At 27.5% G+C, this 22,939-nt stretch overlaps 1 protein-coding gene across 1 annotated transcript; it reads right to left on the bottom strand.

Moving 5' to 3' along the window:
- Nucleotides 1-1,274: 1,274 nt before the first annotated feature.
- LOC145192107 (structural maintenance of chromosomes protein 2-like) lies at nt 1,275-22,724 on the bottom strand. The gene is made up of 33 exons (XM_090067931.1): nt 22,375-22,724; nt 20,313-20,462; nt 19,965-20,087; nt 19,748-19,786; nt 18,549-18,659; nt 18,044-18,088; nt 17,704-17,796; nt 17,526-17,603; nt 17,073-17,135; nt 16,910-16,963; nt 16,683-16,778; nt 16,344-16,533; nt 16,210-16,264; nt 15,915-16,035; nt 15,719-15,777; nt 15,058-15,117; nt 14,444-14,501; nt 14,152-14,232; nt 13,883-14,029; nt 13,656-13,778; nt 13,505-13,586; nt 13,150-13,285; nt 12,896-13,020; nt 12,673-12,758; nt 12,446-12,553; nt 12,293-12,358; nt 10,373-10,450; nt 10,234-10,299; nt 9,935-10,063; nt 6,982-7,182; nt 2,350-2,475; nt 1,877-2,028; nt 1,275-1,751 (listed from the first exon to the last, which is right to left on the bottom strand). Exons 1-33 carry the CDS (start codon nt 22,540-22,542, stop codon nt 1,469-1,471), a joined length of 3,552 nt encoding a protein of 1,183 aa, XP_089924057.1. The 5' UTR covers nt 22,543-22,724; the 3' UTR covers nt 1,275-1,468.
- Between the last annotated feature and the right edge of the window lie 215 nt (nt 22,725-22,939).

Raw genomic sequence — 22,939 nt, 5'->3', positions numbered from 1 at the left:
AATTAATTCCCTTTAAAATAACACTTAAAAGTTAAGTTTCTAGCGGTATAAACTAACTCTACGAAATCCCGCTGCAACGAAGGTTGGAAAACAAATTTAAAAAGTAGAAAACCTTCCGAGCTGTTGTTTTAAATCGATAATAACGGAAGCAATGTGGGGTTATTTGATTGGCGGATCTTGAAACGTGGTTTTAGGTGGCTGGTTTTTGAAGTTTTAAGCAAGCTTGAAAAAAAGCTTTTAGTTTAAAAACAAAGCACCGTTTTTTTAAAATTGTTTGCATTTTTTTGTTCAAAGAGATAAAGATATGCTTCTTTGATTATCCCATGCTATAGAGACAAACTTTAATCCATTTTAAAAAAAAATTTTCGAAATAATTTTTATGAAAACCGTTTAGATTTTATGAGGACGCTATCGGCACCAACGCAGAGTTTTCCCCTTAAATCCGTGACAGTTGTTTCGCAATTAATACTACAGAGAAAAAATTATTTGCTAACGTTAAAAAGTTGGGTGTAGTTTATCCTTTAAACCAGATTTACACGTTTGTTTAAAAAACGATACGTGATAGGGAGAAAGTGGCGTTTACTTAAGAGCGTTATTTATTTATTTTTTTTTGTGTGTAAACTTTTTGATTTGAAATTTTCATACTTGTTTTATTAAACCACAGAAGTTTTCCTTTTTCACTTTATCTCTAATCTTGTGATTAAATTTTTGTGTCAATGCTTTGGGTTTGTTTAATGTAAATTGAGGTCGGAATGATGGACACTCCCGACAAAGAGAATAAAAAATTATTAACATGCAGGACACTGTTACAAGTAGATAAGATTTTTTCATTGATAGAAAAAAAATTCAGCGGTTTATTCTTACAACAAAACCTCATTCGATTAGGAAAAACCAATTGCAAAAATAACTAGTTTATTTACATTTTAAAATGTATACATCCAAATTACAACCGGATGTATACATTTTAAGTTATAAATAAAATAGTTATTCTTCGGTCTCAAAAAATAACCATTTCATTATAAATGTTATTTGCTACAATCAACTCTTATTACAGGCGAATTATGAAAAAAGAGTTGACTGTAGCAAACGGCAATCTGTACCGCCATCTTTTAAGACTCCCAAAAGTTGTTGATTTATTTCAGTACTTATTTTTTAAACCCGTAATTCATCACAATAAAGTTTACTATATTTTATATTATTTCATGTTATTTTACATTATTTTATACCATTTTACATTATTTTATTTAATGAGCTAGTAATGAACCACACACTTATAATAAATTATTTTTCTTGTCTAAAGATGCTACATTAAAAACGATTATATAATAGCATTCTAGTGTTAAAATAATACGACATGAATAGAAGAAATGTGTAGTCACTCGTCAGCTAACTGCCACTCGTTATTTAATTATTACTCGTTAGGTAACTATCACTTGTTAGTTAACTGATTTTCGAAATTCCAGCATTATTAATGGCGAGGAGCAGCTTTTTGAGATTGATTTTGGACAAATCGTGCAACAGTTGATACACCGTCAACAAACTTCGTCTTGAACAAAACATTTGCATTGCTAAACATACCATCTTTTAATGACACGACTATGAACTGCGAATGGCGAAAATGCGAACGCAACATTTGACCGATATTTTGAGTATGAGATAAGTCAAGTGCCGCATCAACTTCGTCGAGGATATAAATTGGTGCCGGTTTGAATAATAACATTGATAAAATTAAAGACAATGCAACTAATGACCTGTTCAAAAATAAGAAACTAAATTCAACAAATTTTAAAAGCAAAAAAAATTATTTTTAACTTTCATAAAAAAAAAAGAAAAAAAGAAAATTGAAGTAAAGAGCGCGATTATGATCGAACTTTACCTTTGACCACCACTAAGTTCAGTTAGACTTTCTTTCCAGACGTTGCCAAAGCAGACTCTAATTTCCAGACCATCTAAAACACCAAGGCCTTCAGGCGGAGACAATTTTGCGTTAGCTCCTGGTAGAAGGGTGGAAAAGATACTTCCGAAATCCTATAAAGTTCGAAAATTAAAATTAAATCCAATGAAGGCATTTTAATTGTTAAACTTTAAAAGTTCTTGAACTGATTAAATTTTTTTTTTTTTTTAAACTTGTTGATTGAATGGAACCTGCTTTGTGACACTTAGATAATTACTACGCACGTGATCAAGTTTTCTCAGAAAATTAATCTTAGTTATATCCCGGTAAATTTCCGTAAATGCAACGTTGATCACTTAGAAAATAATAGGGACAGTCGTGTTTGTAAAGAAATGCCGCAACGTTATTTTAAATCAGATTATTGCTGGATACAAAAATAAACATAAAGAATGAACCTTGTTGACTTGAATCCATGCTTCTCTAAGTTTTTGATTCTTTTGCTCGTCTAATTCTTTAATGAGATCTTCAATCTTCAATTTATCCGTTTCAACTGTTTTTTTATGTTTCATCAGATCATTGTACTAAAAATAAACAAAACAACTTAACATCATTCATTCATCAACATTCACGGTGAATTCATCGACTCATCACTTAAAGTGAATTCCCACTTTTTTGCGTTAAAAAACTTTATGAAAAGAAAAAAAATTGGATTAAGATAATAATTGTTGGATTATTCATACTTTGTCATATCCAACTTTCTTTCAACCAAATGAAAATTCCATGACGTGAGGACAAAATAGCACATTCATTTATAGGCGAAAAAACTTCAGCCAAACTACTGACTCTAAGAAAATTTAGTGCCCTTAAATGTAATCTTTGTATTGAAAATCTTGTTTTAACTGATTGCAGTTTGATTTTATTTGAAGAAATGCTTTACTGAAAAATCAAACATAACAAGGAAATGTTTGTCATTTTTAAGCCATTTTTCTCTCCCAAATCTATTTTTAGAACATTTAACACAACCGGGACTCATTAATCATCACGCGAACACTTCACTTGTCTGTGAAGTATTCGCGTGACGATTATACACCGCAAGAGAATCACAAAGTTATTCTGTTAACCCTTTCCTGCCGGGGTAGTAATTTTTGAAAAGTTCCGCTTTTTAACTTTATTATCATAATAAGGTAGATAAAAGGAAACGCTCAGATTATTTTAAGATTTTTATTGTACCTAGAAGTACTATTTCCAAGACCTAGACTTAAAAGTACCGTCAGGAACTTTGTGTTAAGTTATTAGACGAAAAATGTGGTGGTACTTCTAAGTACCGTAAGGCAGGAAAGGTTTAAACAAATCAATCTTTTTAAGTAATAAAAAATTTCTAATAAAAAAGGGAAGAGTAAAACAAATACTTAAACAAAAGAATATAAAAGAATCTTTGCTTCTTGTAAATTAGATTATAGAAAGACATTTAACACAGCTTTTAACAGACCTTTTTTTTTTGGTAATTCTTTTTTGAAAACGATCCTATTTTCTCTTGTATAGCGTTCACTATCCGCTATAATGACCCCTTAATTCATTTTTCCCCATTGAAAATTATATTGCATAAGCAATATATTGCATTATATTGCATTCCCCCATTGAAAATTATATTGCATAAGCAATATCAGCTATAATAATGAGTAAGATTTCAATTTGATTTCAGTCCGACAAAAAAAACATTATCCAATAATTAAACTAAACTGAAAAACATAAGCTCGGTAGACTAATACATTAGATAGAGTATCTCCAAAGAACCTTGGAACAAATTTATCCTGCAGAAACAGCTAAATTCCTGGAAAAAGTTACTTCTGTATACACCTATCCAAACTTAACTTTGAGGACCAAAAATATGACCAATGGTGCATTAATTTTCAAGATCTCAGGTATCACTAGATGTAAAAACTAAAATCCAATCCCTATAGCTAAAGAGAGAAAAATACATTAAAATTTAAAGCATTTTGTGCTATTCATCGCACTTAGAACCCTATTGTAAATCTGTTTGTTTTTTTTTTCACTATTGGTGTAATGAATTTTTAAAAACTATCAAGAACTCTTGAATTTTCTAAAAATTTAGGTCCCTGTACACAAGTGTTAATGAGTTAATTTTTTGTTAGGTTATAGCCAACACTCTTCTAAAGAAATGTGTTGGCAATAACATAACAAAAAACTAACTCTTTAACACTTGAGGTTTGTGTACAGGGACCTAAAATATGAGGTGTGGCACTAAAAGCATCTTTAAAAAGTGACAATGGAAGCTTCATGTCTTTATTTTATTCTTATTATTACTATGAAAGTTTTAAAGCTTAATAGAATGAAGTCTTGGTATGTAGCTTTTAAGCAAAAAAAGTATAAGCAAGATATTTTTTATCTGTGCAAAGATAAAGCAATTAAGGTAGGAGTCTCAACTTTGGAAACCCCATAGTTAGAGGCATTTTTTCTAATTGTTCTGATTTTAAAACACATTAAAACCTCTTTACATTTTAGTTGTTGACCAAAGCTGTTTGACCCAAACAACCCAAAATGTTTGCTTTGTTGTTTTTGTTGAAAATAATTGTTTTTACAATTAAAATTATTTTTATAATTTAAACAAACAAACAAAAAAAAAAACAAAAGAAATCTTTTTAATTTAAGTATAGAAAAATTTGCTATTACACAACAATAACAACTTTTTTCTATGCTTAAACAAAAAAAAGATTTTATTGAAAAGAGTTTTAACAAGATTTCATATAAAAGAAAATCCCATTTAACTTTAATCTCTCACTAAAAAAAAATATACATACAAACATGAAATAATTTCATTAAAAAAAAAAAAAAAAATTTATGGTTGTTTTATGGTGTTTATTACATTTCCTTGTAATTGTTGCTGAGATTGAATTTTTTTATTTAATAATTGAAAAATAAGAAATATTTTCCTGAATAATTTTTTGCTAACTTAAAAAAATGAACATACCTGATATTGGAAACAAAAAATTCAGACAAGAATATTCTTTATCAACAAACTTGTTATTTCAAGTATTTCAAGTATTTCTAGAATGAAACACTTGAAATCATACAAATTGTTTAAAAATCAACTAAAAAATTCAATTCAAAGATACTACTGTTATAGTCAATCACACATTTCAATAACTGAACCCCATAATCAATATGATCAGGGTTTTTTTTAACTGGCCCATTGACCAGTGAAGATTGAATTTAAGGCTTCTATTGAATGCCCACTAAAAAATCCCCAACTCTGTACCCTTACGAGCAATAAATTCAGGAACATGGTTACACACCTCATGGGCTTGTGAATGAAAATGGTAACTGAATATATGACCTCTTAGAGTCTTTGATATGTTGAACATTTGCAGTATTTAATATCATTCAAAAAGAGGGTCTGACAACACTCTTAAAATGTTAAAAAGTTTTGACACAGCTAAGCATATGGTCCATCTTTTCTCTTTCAACAATTCTTTGCAAAACATTCATATTCTTCAAAAGCTTATAACAATTATTGTCAAAAAACTCTCCAACATGGTTGTAACTTCAGTGAAAAACCTCTGTCAACTAATCAGTTTATGTTGGTGACCTTGCAAGTAAAATTTTGGAAATTTTGAATGAACTTTCAACTTTTCAAATGATTCAACATTTTTTGAATTTATAACCTTGTTTAATGTTAAAGCCAGTTCTTGCATCTTTTTATTTGAAAAACCAGTATAAATTTGAACTTGAACCATGTCAAATGTAGTTAGAGAAATTCTTGATATCCATTGAACTCTGGAGGGGCTTGGAGCAATAATTAAAGCTCTATCATCTGTTACTTATTTTCTCTGCTTAGCCTAATTCTGTTAAGGATAATTAGGAGAAAATGGCTAAGTTCTTTTTTTATCAAAACCAGTAATTTGTTTGTCATATTTTGAAAAAAAAGGAAGCATACAGATTACCAACGATCTTAAAAAACCATCTTGATGAGTTTTTCTTTTAAATTGGTTTACAAATATTTAACTGAAAAAACTTTTTTTGTTGTTTAGGAAAATAAAAAACATTTATTTTCACTTTTTTTAAAAAGCAGAATGAGATGCTTCTATACAAGGAAATAAGCACTACAAGCATATTTTACATGACTTATATAAAAAAAAACTTGAAACTCTAACACAAATTTTGAAGTTTCATTACTAATTCCCAATTTTTTCCAATCCCAAATTTTTGAATTATAAATATAAAAAAAAGTTATTGAATGCATTTCGAAAATTTTGTCAATTATTTTAAGCAAAAACAACAAAGCAAACATTTATATTAACCACTAAAATGTATAGAGGTTTTAATGTGTTTCAAATTTCAGAACAATAAGAAAAAAAATGCCTAACTATAGGGTTTCCATCCCAAATTTTATACAAACCTGAACAAAAAAACAGGACTCTTTTTATTGGCAAAGTACACACATGTGAAATCATTTAAACATAGAATCCAATACCAACTAGTTACATGATATTATTACTAAATTTGTTATTTGATGTGACTTGGAATCTTTAAAAAGCATAAAAACCACAAAAAAGTCGTTTATTTTAGGCATTTTTTCAAAGGCCAGACTCCTACTTTAAGTACAATATGTTGGCACAGATAAAAGATATCTTGTTTATATTTTTGTTTTTTTTTTTTCGCTTGAAAGCTACATGCCAAGTTTTCATTCACTTAAATTTTGAAACTTCCATAGTTAATAGTAAGAGCCCATATTTTAGGTCTCTGTACACAAACCAAAAGTCTTTAAGAGCTCATTTTTTGTTAGATTTTAGCAAAATCATTTCTCTAAAGTGTTTTTGATACTTTTTAAAAAATTCCATACGCCAAAGGTGAAAAAAAAGCCAAAAAAGCCAAACAACTTTAAATGTGTTTTTCTCCTTTAGAGATTAGATCAAAGTTGAGGTCTGGACAAGTTTTAGATAGGTGTGTGTATATAGATATATTTTATGTAAAAAAAAAGATCAGAATTTTCATGTATATTATCAAAGAAAGAGAACTTGATGTGCATTAAGTTACATTTGGTCAGAAAAAAAGCAATATCTACTCACCTTCTCTTCAGCTTTCCCTAACATATTCATAGCTCTCATGTTGACTGTTTTGCCAAGCTTTTCTTTAGTTTCTTCTAAACGAGCCACTTTTTTTGCAGCTTCCTTTGGATCATTATTGTTAAAATCATATGCTGTGTTTACTTGTCCAAAGTAATTTCTCTCTGTCTTAATCCATTCATATTTTCCAAGCATATGTTCAACCTGAATGTAAATTTTTTTAAACAATATTACACCCTGGAATAGAATTTTTACATTTTGTCAGTTTGGGCCTAAAAAAGGCACTTTTTCTTAACTTTGATATTAAATATAACTATAAGTTGACAAATAAGTAACAGAGCAAAGTAAGTGCCAACTTAAATAAAAAGTCTCTCATTCATCACAGTTGGTTTACCATAAAACTTTAATAATTGTAACAGCAAGACAGAGTTCTAAACATTAAAGTAAACATTTGGATGGTAGTAAACTATGCAGCGCTGTCATTTTCGAAAAATCTGTTGTTTTTAAACAAGCTATTGAATGGAACATTTGATAAAAAATTTGAACATTCATAATCATTACAACATGAAAGATAAACTTGGCAAGATATTTAACATTACAAAATGTAAAATACCTTGTTGAGTTTACTTGTAAACTGTGCCACTTTAGCTTATGTAAATTACTGTTGCTTACATTTCTACAAGAGGTATTGCTTTTTTAATTTTGGTTTGACTTTTAAAACTAGTAGGAACATTAGTAGACTTATACTACATGCAGTTCTACCATTATGCTATATATACTACATGCAGTTCTACCATTAAAGATTTAAACTAACCTCTCCTATTCAGAAGTAATCAAAACCAAGAAAGTTATTCTAATCAGTTGTAACTTAGATAAATAAGATCACATTCTCAAGTATTCTCAAGGCTCAGCATTACAGACAATTTTCTAACTGTCTAACCTCAGGGTGATTGAAACAATGTTTTTATTCCACTATATAGCTGCCAAGAGCATGATTGCCATCAATTTGAACAGTCACTAATTATAAGTGCAAGAGATGAGCTTACGTTAAAAAAAACTTCAAAACTAAAATCCAAAAGAGCCATCATATATTATGCAAAAATAAATAATTACTCAAAAGACACTATTCTTACTGAGACTCTTTTTGGAAAAAAAAAAAAAATTTGTAATTGCTTTCTTTAATTATCATATGAAAGTTTGTTTTCAATGTTTCAAGGAAAAAAAAGCTAGAAAATCTTTCACAAAAGAAGCAGGTTTTACACCTGCTTATAAGAAAAAAAGTATAAAAGCTAGAAAATCTTTCATAAAAGAAGCAGGTTTTACACCTGCTTATAAGAAAAAAAGTATAAAAGCTGCTTATATTTATATAAAACATTTTTTGCTTTTCCTTGAAACATTGAAACTCTAATACCAGAATGCATAGTTTATCTTTGCGGTAATTAGTGTTGTTATTGACTTTGACTAAAGGTCAACTAGTCAAAAGTCAAAATTAGTTGACTTTGAAAATTCGAATAGTCGATTTAATCGACTATGGGTTTTCTACTAATCAATTAAAAGTCGATTTAGTCTGGTAATCATCCTAACATACTTATTTCTATTTTTTCACTTGATTTAACTTTATCAATCATTAATATTGTTATGATGCTGACCAATTAGTAAAGAGATATCTTAATAAGTAGTTTATCTTGTGAAGATAAATTATTTATAAGGATTGAGCCATGCGTAAGAATATCAATCATAGCAGTTTTTTTAAGTCAACCAAAATATCTGACCATTGAAACTAATTTGCAGTATCACATAAACTTAACTCTAAGCTTACTATATGTACCGCCACTTCATTAAAGTTTCCTTTTTCTCATTAAAGTAACCAGTTGATGTTTTTTGAATTAAAATGTTATGTAATATGTTATCGTACTCAGTTAAGGATGAGAAAAAGTTTTATAAACCTGATACCCTAAAAAAGTTTAGCCGCTCCATCTGCCCTCACTTATCTACACCACTGTTTTTCATTAAATTTTTTGTTAATTTTTTTCTTTAATTGTTGTGGAAAAAAAGAATGATATAAAGTGCCATCTGTGTTTTTTTTTTTTTTACTTTGTGATTGTAATTTTGATTGTTTATTTGATTTTAATTCATCTAATAGTTTAGATAAATTAAAAATGAACAAAGAAAATGCTCTTGATATAACAACAGCATGCAGTATTATAGCAGTATTACATACCACCTAGTTTTTTTGTTTACTCTTAAAGTTTTATTTGTTTCATAAAATCTAAAAAATAAATTGTCAACCAAAATTAAAGTATATGATTATAATACAATTTTTTTATTCAAATATTTTGACTAAATCAACTTTTAGTTGACTAAGTCGATTTTAAAAATGTATTATAATACATTAATCAATTTAGTCAACAGTCGAATAATTTTAAAGTCATAACAACACCAGTGGTAATACTTTATTGTAGACTTACATGTCCCTTTCATTTGGGACAAAAATAAAGCACTCAAGATTTAAACTCAGGATACTTCTTTTTGTCCCCAAGCCCCCAAGACATCCTACTGGTAAAAAAAAATTTCTTTTTTTTTTTACGAAATACCATTTAAGCATAAAAATAATTAAACATATTTCAAGATATGCAGTTAGGCATCCCACACATCAAAATAGAAGATATAGTTTCGCATCAAATAGATATAGTTTATATGTGGATCTTACAATTTTAAAAATCATAAGTTGTTGAAAAGTTAGTTTGATGTAATTTCTTGATAGCCATATAAGTGCACCGAAGTCTAGACAAAACTAAAGGAACCCCAGTCCTTTATATTAATAAAATACTGATTTCCAAGGAACAAAGTAAGGAAGCATGGGGTTCTTTTTTAAAAATATCTTAGCCATTTTTTTACCCCCAAACTGACCATATTTTCAAAAAAATTTTACTTAAAGCTTTTTCACAAAATTAACCTTTTGAGCAGACTCTTGGGTTTCTTTGATTATCTTACTTATTTTGTGCGTTAAATCTTTTAACAATAAATTATTATTAGAGTTTTCCTTCAGTAGTTGTCCTTTTTCCTTCGCGAAATTTGTGAGGCTCTAAAAGTAAAAGGGTTAAAATGTCAAATGAAAAATTTTACATGAAAGTTAACACACTTTTAACTACTTACTTAAGCATTATAAGCTAACTCTTATAATAAAATAAAACACAGAGATAAAATTAAACTTCATTTAAGATTTAATTGTTAGTTTGTAAGTAATAAAAGAACCTCGTTACAGTGTCTTAAAGCATCCTTTTGGTTTTGTAGCATCTCCTCTGCATTTTTTACTGCAGCCTTAAGATAAGAGACTTACTAATTAATCACTTTTCATAACAATTTTTATAATAAAAAGAAAAAACTCTTTTACCAACTTAGATTGAGCAATTTCAGTCAATCTTGCAATATCATCTTCTAACTTTGTAACACATCTTTTTAAATCACAGTTCTAAAAACACATTAAATTTTTTAACTAATTTACAATGGCTTCAAAAAAGATGTTTTTTGATATTTCTTTGCCAAAGCCTTAAAAGTAACTATATTTGAAAAAGACTGATTTTTTTTTTTTTTGCATGGCAAAAAACTTTCTCTACAATTAATGTCACTAACCAGTTCACTAGTCCATTTTTTTATAGATTTAGTTTTACAAAGTGTACACTTAAAAACATTTACTTGAAAATGTGGTAGAAAAGAAAAAAAAAGTAAATAAAAAATAGGTGCACAATTTTTTAATTGATTTAATTCATTTTTGTTTTATTTTTTATTCTGAAAACAACTGTTATTCATAACTATTTTTTTGCTAATGTTATTTTCTATAAAAGGTTGCTTAAAACTGCTATTGATGACCAGTTTTTAAGTCACATTTAAGATTTTTTTTGTTTTGAGAAGATCTAAAAGTTAAGATCATAGAAATGGGATGGAAAGCAGTAAGCTGAGCAAAAAAGTGCCAGATAATAGGTATAAAAAGATGGTTTCAGAATCAGCAACAGAGAAAAAGCAAGTAGATTAATAATTTCCAAGAATTATGTCATTATGTTAATATGTTAATTATGTTAACATAATATATGTTAAATGTTCATTTAAAACAATTTCCAGAATCAGGAAGGTTACAAAAAACTACAGATTGCAAGAACAGCTTTATCTCATCCTGAGGAGCCAATCCAATAGATCAGTTATTGTGAACTTACCAAAACCTTCAATCAAAATTTTTTTTTTTAAAACACTGAACACATTTTACTAGGAAAAACATTTGTAATTACACAGCTGTTAGGAAAACAATGAAATAAATAATTATATAAAAAAAAAGTCATTCAATTTGAATTACTCTCATATTAAAAATTAAATACATTCCTTCTACATAAAAAAAAAATGCTGGACACATACTTGTGCTGTTTGCATTTACAAGCTTTGTAAAAAACCTTCAAAATTTCAAGTGGTAGCATTTGCTGTTGAATCAAAGATGTCTATGTGGAGTGATTATGTTTAGATATGGCAAACCACTTCAAGGTTATATTTAATAACAGTCATAGAAATTATTAAAATATGGACAGAAACAGCACTGAATATTTAGTTAACCAGATAAATCAATAACAATATATACAATATTATTTTAATAAATTTGACCCTTCATAATTGCTTTAAACAACTTTGTTCAATTTAGGGTTTTGGCGGTAACATACTTTTAATTTTTCATTTTTTCATGCAGGCTGCACATAGCAGTTCTCTTAACATTGTTGTTAGATGTCCTGATAAAAAAGACTAATGAATCCCTTTGAGTAGCTAGTTAAATAATTGGGGTTTTCTAATAATTCATTAAAAAGGTTCTTCAATTAGATTTCTTCTTTTATCCAAGACAATTAAAAGAACAGAAGATTATTTATTTCTCATTTGTGAGATGGACTCAGGACAAGGATCTCTTAAGATAAAATTTGTTTGATTGTAATAATAAAAAAAATTCTCTTATTGAGAAGCCCTGAATTCTGGAGAAAAAAGATCTTTTGTTTTAGCAACTGTTGAAGAAATTTTAGAGGAAAATAATAACATGAAAAAACTAATCAAACTCTTAAATTTACAGGATATTGTATGATACTGCATGTCATCTAAAGCTAATTCAGTGCTTGGTTTCAATTTTTATTTTGGTAAATTAAGTTACATGCCATCAGTTGACAATATGATTCTATTCATGGTCATTCTGGCCTTGAGTGCTACTTAGAGAAATTGTCATAACTTTCAAATTAATTTCCAAAACATTTCCAAATAAAGCAAATATATGTAAATACAGGAGAATCACCTGATCTACTAATACTTTATTTTCCTCCTTCAAAGATTCGATTTCCAAAACTAGCTCTTCCATTTCCTTTAAAAAGGACAAAAAATCAATCAATATTAAAAAACTGAACTGAAATTTTAGCTTCCAAATATAAAATTTGAAGAGTTCAGGAACCTGCTGTTTTGCTTTAAAGATTTTGCTTGACCCTTCAGCATTCTGCTTTGCAGTTGTAAGAAGATTCTCTGCTTCTTTGAGCTCTGAATCTCGATGAGAAGATTTTTCCTGAATATAAAAGACTCACTTTCATTGTGTGCTGTTATTTATTTGCTTTGGTTAAAAAAAAATTCTTTTTCTAAATTATGATTAAAAAAAAACAAAAGCAAAAGGTATGATAATAAAACCTTCATTTTTATTTCAAGATCTTTTTCTTTCTTTTGAGCTGTTTGCTTTGCTTCATTTGCTTGTTTAACAAGGTCTTTTAGGTCAACTAAACAATTATAAAAATGATATTTTGAGATTTAAACACCTGTCAAAAAGTTTAAAAGTTTTAAAACTTTTTCTAAACAACAATTTTTCATGATGCAAACCCTGATGTTATATAGCTTTAATAAAAGCAACTTATACCTATAGCTTTTTCATGAGCCTTTAGTTCTTCAACTTTAAGATGATGGGAACTTTGTTTCATTCTATCTTGGACAAGCTCAAGCTCCCGTGATTTAATGTCTAACTGAGTTGAAAGCTGATTATGCCTAAAATATATGCCAAAAATAAATAATTAGAGTGAATGAGTTACATATATAACACATGTTTCTTAATCAAACAAAAAATTTGAACACATAACAGAGCACTCAAGACTAAATCCACATAAAGCACATTACCTGTCAGCTATATCTTTAGTAGAACTTAGTTCTTTTTCCACTAAAGCCAACTCATTACTTGATGCTTTCATCTTGTTCAGAGAATCTTGAAGTTCTTGAAGTTTTTCAAGTATGGAAGCTTGGTTCAAGCGAGCTCCTAAATTAAAAAAACTTGTGTGACAGTTGAATCAGTATAAATACTGATACTAATAAGCTTTAAATTAACCATAAACTTCATTTAGATAAAAATAGTAATCTACTAAAAATTTATCATTACTAATTTATTATAAGAGACTTTTTCTGCTTTTTCTTTATATGTAATAATTAAATGTATTTGTCAAAAGAATAAACTTTGAATTAGGTTAGATTCACTTACCCCCAGTTAAAGTACCAGCAGGATCAAACACATCCCCATCCATTGTTACTGTCTTTATCTTCACTTGTGGATCAAATGCAACCTATAAGATGTTATGTTATAAAACAGAATTATATTAAGTAGATAGGAAACAGTAGTAAAAGTTTAATACTTTTTTAGCTTGATCTAATGTCTTTGCTACAAATGAAGAACCAAACACAAATCTCATGGCAGCTTCAACTTCATCTTCATAACCAACTAAGGATAGAGCTGTATGAACATTTTCTTTACCAACCTATTGACGTAAAAAAGTAAATCTTATGTCCCAAAAAATTGAACACAGTAAATGTTGTAATAAAAATGTTGTGGCAATCAATACGTTGTACTAAAAATCCTTACTATAGTCTTTGCTTTATTTACAACATCTTCATTAATTGAACGTGCAGCAATATTGTTTAATGGAATCAATGTAACTTTTCTCTGCAACTGACCATTCTCAAGAAGTAACTTGCCTGTTTTTTCTGTATCAACCACAACATTGTACAACTGATAACATTGAAAGAAAAACACAATATTTTTACAATAAATTATCTAACATTTATCAACAATACTTTAAAGTAAAACTTAGTTATCATTTTAAAACCATTATGTTAGGGATTTTTAAATACCTTGTTTCCAGCTGAAACCTGCAAACTTGTAGCATAGCTAATATCTTTTACCTTGATTAAGTTGCAGATCAAACCTTTGACCTATGACCAAAAATGTTTTAACTTAGCTAGTTGATATATAATAATTCTCAATGACACTTTGTCTGAATTTTTTTAGACAGGGTCATTAATTCTACAATTATGAAAATTTTCAGACCCTAATCTTAAAATATATATTTCATAAATAAATCAGCTTTAAATACTGATTTCAAAACATATGCTTAAAAACACATCATCTATGAATAAATCTGACCTTAGTTCTGTCAAAATTTGGCTGTGGGTCAGAATATTGGAATTGCAAATGTGGAAATCTGAAAAGTATTAAATTATTCCAAAAATTTAATTTTCTCATAAGTTAACTTAACAGATAGAAAAACACCAATGACTACCTAAGTATACAAAAACCATAGATTGTCAAAGACACTGTGTCACACGTATACTCTTATTTTCCTACTCTCTGTAAATTAACATTACTCTTTAAAAACAAGAAAAAATGTGGATCATAACAACAAACCTATCATTAAAAACTAATTACCTTGAATATGTACGAGGGGATGATAAGAAAACAAAAAAGTAATTCTTATTCATACATTCAACTATTCCTCAGAGGCTGATTACATGAATAGAGAAAGAGTCATACAGAAATAGAGGAGTAAACTAGTTTATAATTATCATTGCACATGAATAGAAGTGTTAACTAAATTGATGACGAAATTACAGGATGAGCACAGCATATCAGGGAGATATGGAGATAAGACAGATCTAGTTAGATTATTCTTCTGAATTGACCACTTCAAGCAAAGTATCATTACTACATCCTTTTATTGTTAATTATAAAAAATATGACTTATGAAACCTTCTGTATACCTGCTTTCCAGAGTCTCTACAATGGTCTGAAACTTGGAAACTTCACCTTGCAACTGGCGCCTAAAAAAAATAACAATTATAAAAATTAGAATACTTAAAACTGGGCTCATTTTTTACTTGAGAAGAAAAAAAAGAATTATCTTTTTACAATTGTGAAATTTGATTAATTCCAAAATTTCTCTGTTAATTAATTTTGGTCTAGTTTTGTAGCTCAACGCGTTATTTATTTTAAAATCAACTGTAGTATAAACTAAAGCTCCCATTTAAAATTTTTTGCTGTTTAGGGGGAATAATTTAAGTCTTCTTTAAATATAACAAATAAATTCAAAAGATATGAAATATTATTGCCATATTTGACAATATAAGTGAGTATTCTACAATTTTTTTTGTGTATATCTTTCACTTGGTGCAAATTTTATCCCTCTTCTTAATGTTTTACGTCAATATACACACTGAATTATATAATTTAGCATTAGAAAAAAAAATTAAGCATTATTAAATAGATTTTTTAAATACATGTGTTAAAAATACTCTAATAAACCTGGACATGTTTTACAGCTCAGCAGCAACTATTTTTTCCTAAGAATCCATTTAGAACCTTTGAGAGTCTAAATTATTAATGAATGTGTTAGATATTTAAACTTTGAGATTAAAAAATAACCTCTGTTGAAGTAAAGATTCATCACGACCTTCTTCATAATTTAACTTGCTCAGCTGGGCCTAAAATAATTTAAAATGAATGTTTGTTAAAAAAAAATCAATTTTACATCAAGACTTACCAATTAGCAACTCTGAAAGCCATATAAACTAGGAACTTTTAACGAGCATTTTCACAAAAAAACATTTTAAAACTTTACTTTTATTTTATCTATCTCTGTATTAAGCGCATCATGTAATGATTTGTCTTTTTGATAGTCTTTAGCTGTGGTGCTTAATAACTCACTCTTACGTTTAAGTTCACTTTCTTCATATTTTAACCTAAAAAAAAAAACCCTTATTTATCAATTGTGAGCTTTCCCAATTAAAGACATCCCTGAACTGCTTCAATAACTCAAAGACATTTTTTAGAAGTTTAAAAACTAAGTAACTTTATTTGAATGTTTAAGAAAAACTTTAGTTATGAAATGTTAAACAGCAAATGTATAAACTTGCTTGATTTGAGCTTGTTTGACTTCAGTTTCAGATTTGCTAATTATGTTCTTGCAATCTATAATAAAAAAAAAAATAAAAAAAAGTCAATCAAACAAAATTAATCACATGACTATTAACAGAATTAGACTATTCACCCATTAACTGATCAGTGAGTGTTTTATCTTCTCCATCTTTGTTACTTGACAACCCTGCAGAAACAGCATGAAAATGATTTTGAGCTTCTGTAACAGCTGCCATGTCAGCAATAGTATTTTGCTCCAATTTAGTAAGTGCAGTTTGAAGGTTGGTAACCATTTTTTCTTTAGAAGCCAACTGAACTTCATTCTATTATAATAAGATAGTAGCTGAAACAAATGATCAATTTCAACTTTACATATACTTAATTTAAACAACAAGTTTATGCTATTATACAACTTTCACAAAGTAAATAAGCTCTAATTGAATATATTATCCACTTTTTATATTAAAGGTACCTCAGATATGTTTTTTTCATTTTGCTTTATTTTCTTTACTTCTGAGTTTAAAGAATCTTTTGCATGTTTGACATCTGATGATGACTTTACCTCAATCTATATTAAATATCACAAGAGTATACTATAAATCTTAGCAAAATGTCAGCAAAATGCAGCTTTCAAACTAAACAATATATTAGATTAGAATTCCATTTATAAATAATCAGCCAATCACACTTTCAACAAACCTTTGAAACTTCATCCAACTTTTTTTCAAGTTCTTTTAAAAGATTTCCTGATTCCTTCAAATTGAAAAAACTCAAATTGAGTAAAAATATAAATTGATAATTTTTTTTCAAAAGCATAACTTGTTTTATAATGTAATTGTATATTGAGATAATCAACACATACAGCATCTTTTTTCTTTTGTAAATTTGCAACCTCTCCATCAATACGCTTTATTTCCGTGTCAATCTAAACAGAAATTTTTGCTACTGTTTTTTTTTTTACTGTTATTTTAAATTTGTTATTAGTTAAAAAGGATATTCTGATTAACAACAAACATAGTTTTATCCTTTAGAGTTTATTACTTATGTTTGTTCCTTGACCTAAGAATTTTAACATTTGACATAAATTTTACAAAACACGAACAATATTTATTCAACATCCAATAAAGAATGTATTTACCATAGATGGTTTGAAGTTAGGAAATTAGCGAAATCTTACTGTTATCATTGACAAATTACCATATTATATTACCTTGTCTCAATTAATGTACATTTTATGTAGTATTAAAAAGGATTTCAATAATATTTGACATCATCTTTAACTAAATTATATTATGGAAATCACTTCTTTACAAACCTCTGAATTTCGCTCTTTGAGTTTTTCTATTGATGCATTCATACTTTCCAATTCAGAAGTAGATTTTGATTTGATTTCCTAAACAAATTTTTTCTTATTTTTTATCCAAGAGTCTTAAAGGTACCAACATCTTCACCAATCTTATCTGGTTTAAAATTACAAAAACATCAAAACATACCACAGAACGAACAAACTCGTATGCAATGCATAAGCGAGAAAGATGTTCAATATCACGTGTTACTTTTTGATACACCAAATAAGAAGAACGTTCCTGTAAGTAAGAGAACAGTGTTTAATATTTTAGTTAATACATTCCAGAAGAATACAGAAGAACTCAAAAATATGACATTTCACACAACTCAAAATTATTTAACCAAAAAATAATAATTTTTAAAATGAAAAGTAAAAAATGAAAAAAAAAAACAACATCCAAATGAAAATTGCAATGTTAAATATTGTGATTTAAATCTGTTCACTATAAACATCAAATAGAAATTAGTAGATTATTGTTCAAATACCTCTTTTAATTTCTTAATGGTAGGCATAATTTCATCTGTTAAAATCTTAAAGAAAATCAAGATATGAAGGTTACTTGAAAACATAATTAAACACTAGTAATAAACTTGTTCCTTTTAGTAACAAACAATTTTAGTAAATAAAAAATGTAGTTACAGTTGCATAATAACTATTTGTTATAATAATGTATTTATTATAATATTATCAATATAAATATTATCATAAGAATTCTTTTTTTTCAATTAAAAATATTTAACTTTTACAACAGCAAAACAAATTAATTTTATGTTAACTTTTTAAAAATGTTATCTTTTAAAAGAACCCTTTTTTTTTGTTCTATAGCTTTTTATTTATTTCAATAAATAAAAAAAACTAAACAGATAAAAACAGGTGACATTTAATGTTCATTAAGATAAATAAAAAGTAAGAAACAATCACAATTTCCATAACAAAATCAATAAAAGTCTATTTTTTACCGAAATCAACAAAAATGAAAAAAAAACTTACAGAATCAAGCTCCTGCAACTTGTTTTGTTTCTTTTCAATTGTTTTATATGCCTGTTGCTTTTTAGTTTCGTATAACCGAGTTCCAGCTGCTTCCTCAAGCATAGATAATATCTTTAACAAGAAAGGAAAAGAGCATTCTAACAATTAGAAAAGCATCATTGTAAAAACAATAACTATGCCAAAAGTATTATGCAATCTTCAGAACTTTGCAATTTAAGCCTCCATGATCTCCAAGTCTACTCATTACACTTCACTCTAGATTAATATCATTTGTATTGCATAAGTCACAAGAAAAGGTAGATACTTTTGACTATTACTACAGAGCAGTAACGTTTTTAAGGATTCTGGATCTCTTTTCTCTTGATTGAGAGCTGAGATTGAGTTTGTATAAACTTTTTCATAAAAAACTATGTTTTAATTTTTAAAAAACTAAATTTTAAACACAGAATTAAGTTAAAGTGTCATTTTAAATGATTAAAAAAGGGTTGCAAATTCTAAATAGAAAAAAAGAAGAAAAATAAATTAATTTGTCCTAGTGCATTTCTTTTTTTTTATTCTTTTTTTTTTTAATTTTTGATTTTATTTTCAATTTATTTTTTGATAAAAGGTTACTTTACCTGAAAATGTGGACATTATCATATCAGAACCAATGGGATATATGCTATTTAATGAGAGAATGCTGGAAACGTACAAAATCAGCTCTCAATCAAGAGAAAAAAATTCATTCTATTAACAGTTACTTTGATTGCTTTGAACAAATATATTGTGGTGAAGAAGCTGGAAAAAGACTGGTAACTCATTCTCTAATCTACACCTTGTGCATTTAAACCTAACAAGTTCTGCTGCTTCAACTGAGACCTCAAAAGCTCTTTATAAGGCTTGTTAATTCTAAGATCTCCAATCAATTTTGATTGGAAGGGGTAATTATCATGAGCATAGAAAAAGATTTTAAAATTGGAATGAAATAGTGGTATTCTTTTTAAATAAAGTAAGAAAGCTTTTACTTAGGAAAAATATAGAATATGCAGGATCTGAAAAGCCTATATAGAAAAGTAATCTTAATGATTTTCTTTGAAAACACTGTATATATTTAAGCTACTAAATAATATTATGCAGCCATTTAAGCCCAAACATAAAATGTTTATTTTACAAGTATTTAAAACAAATTTTAAAAAAATTTAATATTTTTATAAGTATACCTCTGGGGGCTTCATGTTTAAAACCTTTGTTATTCTTCCCTAAAAAGCAGAAGCTATTGAAAACAACAAATGGAAGAGATTTAAATTCTATAAAGCAATCACAAGACCAAAAAATAAGTTAACTATGCAAGTGCTTTCAATATGTAAAACTTTATGTGCTTTTTGTGATCATATTTTTTAATCATAAGTTTATTTCCTAAAAACATAAAATGACTACCTGCATAATAAGAAAATGAGGGTTATTGACATTCAGCTGCACAGAGCGAAATAAATCTTGGACTCTAGCATTGTGAGCATTAGAACCATTGATAAGATATTTGTTCCTTCCTCCAAGAACAATCTGCAGATAGTTTACAGAAAAAGTATGAAAAAATAATGGAAGGCTAAAAAGCTATAATATTGTGAGCTTTTAAAAGTAATTAAATAATAAAACTTTAAACTTTAAAAGTAATTAAATAATAAAACTTTAAACTTTAAAAGTAATTAAATAATAAAACTTTAAATTTTAGTTATTAATTTAATTACTTAATTTGATTACTAGAATTAATAAATATTCCTTTTTTACCTGCCTTGAAATTGTGATCTCATCAAATGCTTCATAACCAACTGGGCTTTGATCTTTATCTTTATTGTCAAATAAAATAGTGACTGTTGCCTTACTAACACCTGCTTGACCACTTTTATAAATCAAATCTTGTAGGTTTGTAGCTCGTACCTAATTTTTGAATCATATTAATTTCAATTTTTAAATATTGACTGAACTTCAGAGATAACATACACTGTGATTGCATAATAATGTATAAATGTATATTATTAAATTGCCTCATTACGTTTAATATTCTCTTAATAATACATGGGTATTTGATTATTTGATCTTAAAATTTAAAATTATCATCAAATCAAAACAATATAATGGCTAATTTTATTCAGAAAATATTTCCTATTGCAACCAATACTTGGTAGAAATACAAACTAAATCTTTTTGTTAATTTAGATTTTATTATTTATATTGCTCCTTTTTCACAATAGACTTATAACATACACTTATAACATAAAATAACAATAAATGTCAAAAATTTACACCAAGAACTTACCAATAATTATGTTTAACCTAATAATTATGGCCCTCATCCCTACACTTAAAGCATTAAAGAATAATTCAGAAATTAAGTTATCAACAGAGGAAAAACAAAAGGTAAACAATCTCAAATTTAGTACTGCAGGCAAACATGTCCTTAGTAATCTGCAGAAGAAAAACAAAAAAACAGAATAAATTTAAATTAGAAGTGCCAATAATTACAAATCAAGCAGAGTATTGACCAGAGTACTTTTCAGTATTTCTGAAGGTAAATACCATGGTAACTATGCACATGATAAATTGTTATCAATTGCATTTACTACACAGTAAACAGTGACTAGTTCATTTCATTCATCTGAAATTATATTACTTCCTTATATTACAGAAAACTTGCATGTTAACAGTGGTTATCTCAGTTTCATCTACACTCCTAATGGCCTATAGATCAAAGCTAAATTACTTCATTTAATCATTAAGTTTTTTTAAGAAAGCTTAAACATTGTGCCTATAAAAGCTGGTACCTTGACTAAGACTTGTAGATTCTGGTGTACATAGTCCTAGCTCTGAATACTTTCTCATAAACCCATGGAATCATTCATAGCTACCACCTTTTGACTCCAAATAAAGTTCAGCAGCTTAATAAGAAAAATGTATAATTAGTTGTATATTTTTCTTGTTAAGCTGTTGAACCTTATTTAGAGAGCATTATGAGACTTACTTTCCCCTTCTGCAAGTAACCATAATATTCTCCTAAATTATTTCTTTTTTGTTATTTGATGTATAAATAATTTCATTACCTTGCTAAGATTTTAAAACAATGTTTTAGTAACTGAAAGTTCAAACTCTCCTACAATTTATTAGTTTGCAGTCTTTGATGATTTTTTTTTCTGTTGGATCTTTTTTTGTAATATTTTTAAAGATAAGGAAACAGTTTTTAATTTATTATCAGATCGAAATAGTAAAACAGTTATTCTGATGGAGAATCCTTAGATCAATCTCCCTAAAAGCAGTTATTACAATTACTATGAACAAATCATAACCAATATGTATCAACAGTTACTTTGAACCATGTAACATTATAAATAGATAATCAAAAGGTTACTTATAATACTGATTGTTTTTAAAAGTATCAAAGCACTTACCAAACAAATATTCCAAATGTACAACTTTGTAAAATGTTCTGTTTTTTAAAAATTTTTTTGATTTCAAAAGTAAAAAATTTAAAAAACTTGCATCTATTAAACATGCAACCAAAGTTTTAAAACACAAATGAGATTTAAGTTTTACATAAAATATGAATGGGTAACCAAACCATACCTTATATATATATAGATATATAAACTAGTATTTATTGCATAAATTTTTAGTAAGAAATGCTTATGAGAATTTAATCTTTGGTAGATGAGCACCTCAGTATTAGGAAAAAAAATCTAATTTTTTTAAACTTAGTGCTTAATTAACAAAATATAAAAAATTCACAGGTTATATTGAAGATCTTCATAAAGATAGATATAATTAAAACCAAATTAAATTAAAGAAACTGACTGACATGAGTTAAATTAGTAATGCCTAGTAGGAAGCAAATACTATCCAAAATATTTGATTTTCCACTTCCATTGAGCCCAGTAATTGCATTAAATAAAGGGTCAAATCCATTGACTTCTGTGCGCTGTGCATATGATTTAAAGCCATCCAAAACAATACTTTTAATATACATTTACTACTTTGAAGTATTATACTTAATACTATAGAAACTTTTGAGAAAGCAACAAAACACTTTGAGAAAGCAACAAAATTATTAAAACATACTGATTGTAACTTTTAATACAAATATACTATGAAAATTTTTTAAAAGATTTCGAATTTAAACTCCCTGTAAAATTACAGTTAAGTAAGTTCGCGCCAAATTTGTGGTGCGTAAACAAATGATTTTTAGTATTTTTTAGTAAATGGTGATAAACAAACCAGCTCATTTATGCAAAAAAATTATAGCAAAAACAGCAAAAATTATCGAACTTTCACATTTAAATATGCCATACATTAAAATAATGTTTTTTTTGGTTTAAAAGAATTCAAATTTGTATTTAAGAACTAGTTTTATACGTACAAAAGAC

This window comes from Hydra viridissima, unplaced genomic scaffold (assembly GCF_058129835.1).
Source record: "Hydra viridissima isolate aposymbiotic clone 2 unplaced genomic scaffold, HvirCarnegie_v1 scaffold_1, whole genome shotgun sequence".
NCBI lineage: Eukaryota > Metazoa > Cnidaria > Hydrozoa > Anthoathecata > Hydridae > Hydra > Hydra viridissima.
This window is presented reverse-complemented; position numbering and strand designations above follow the sequence as displayed.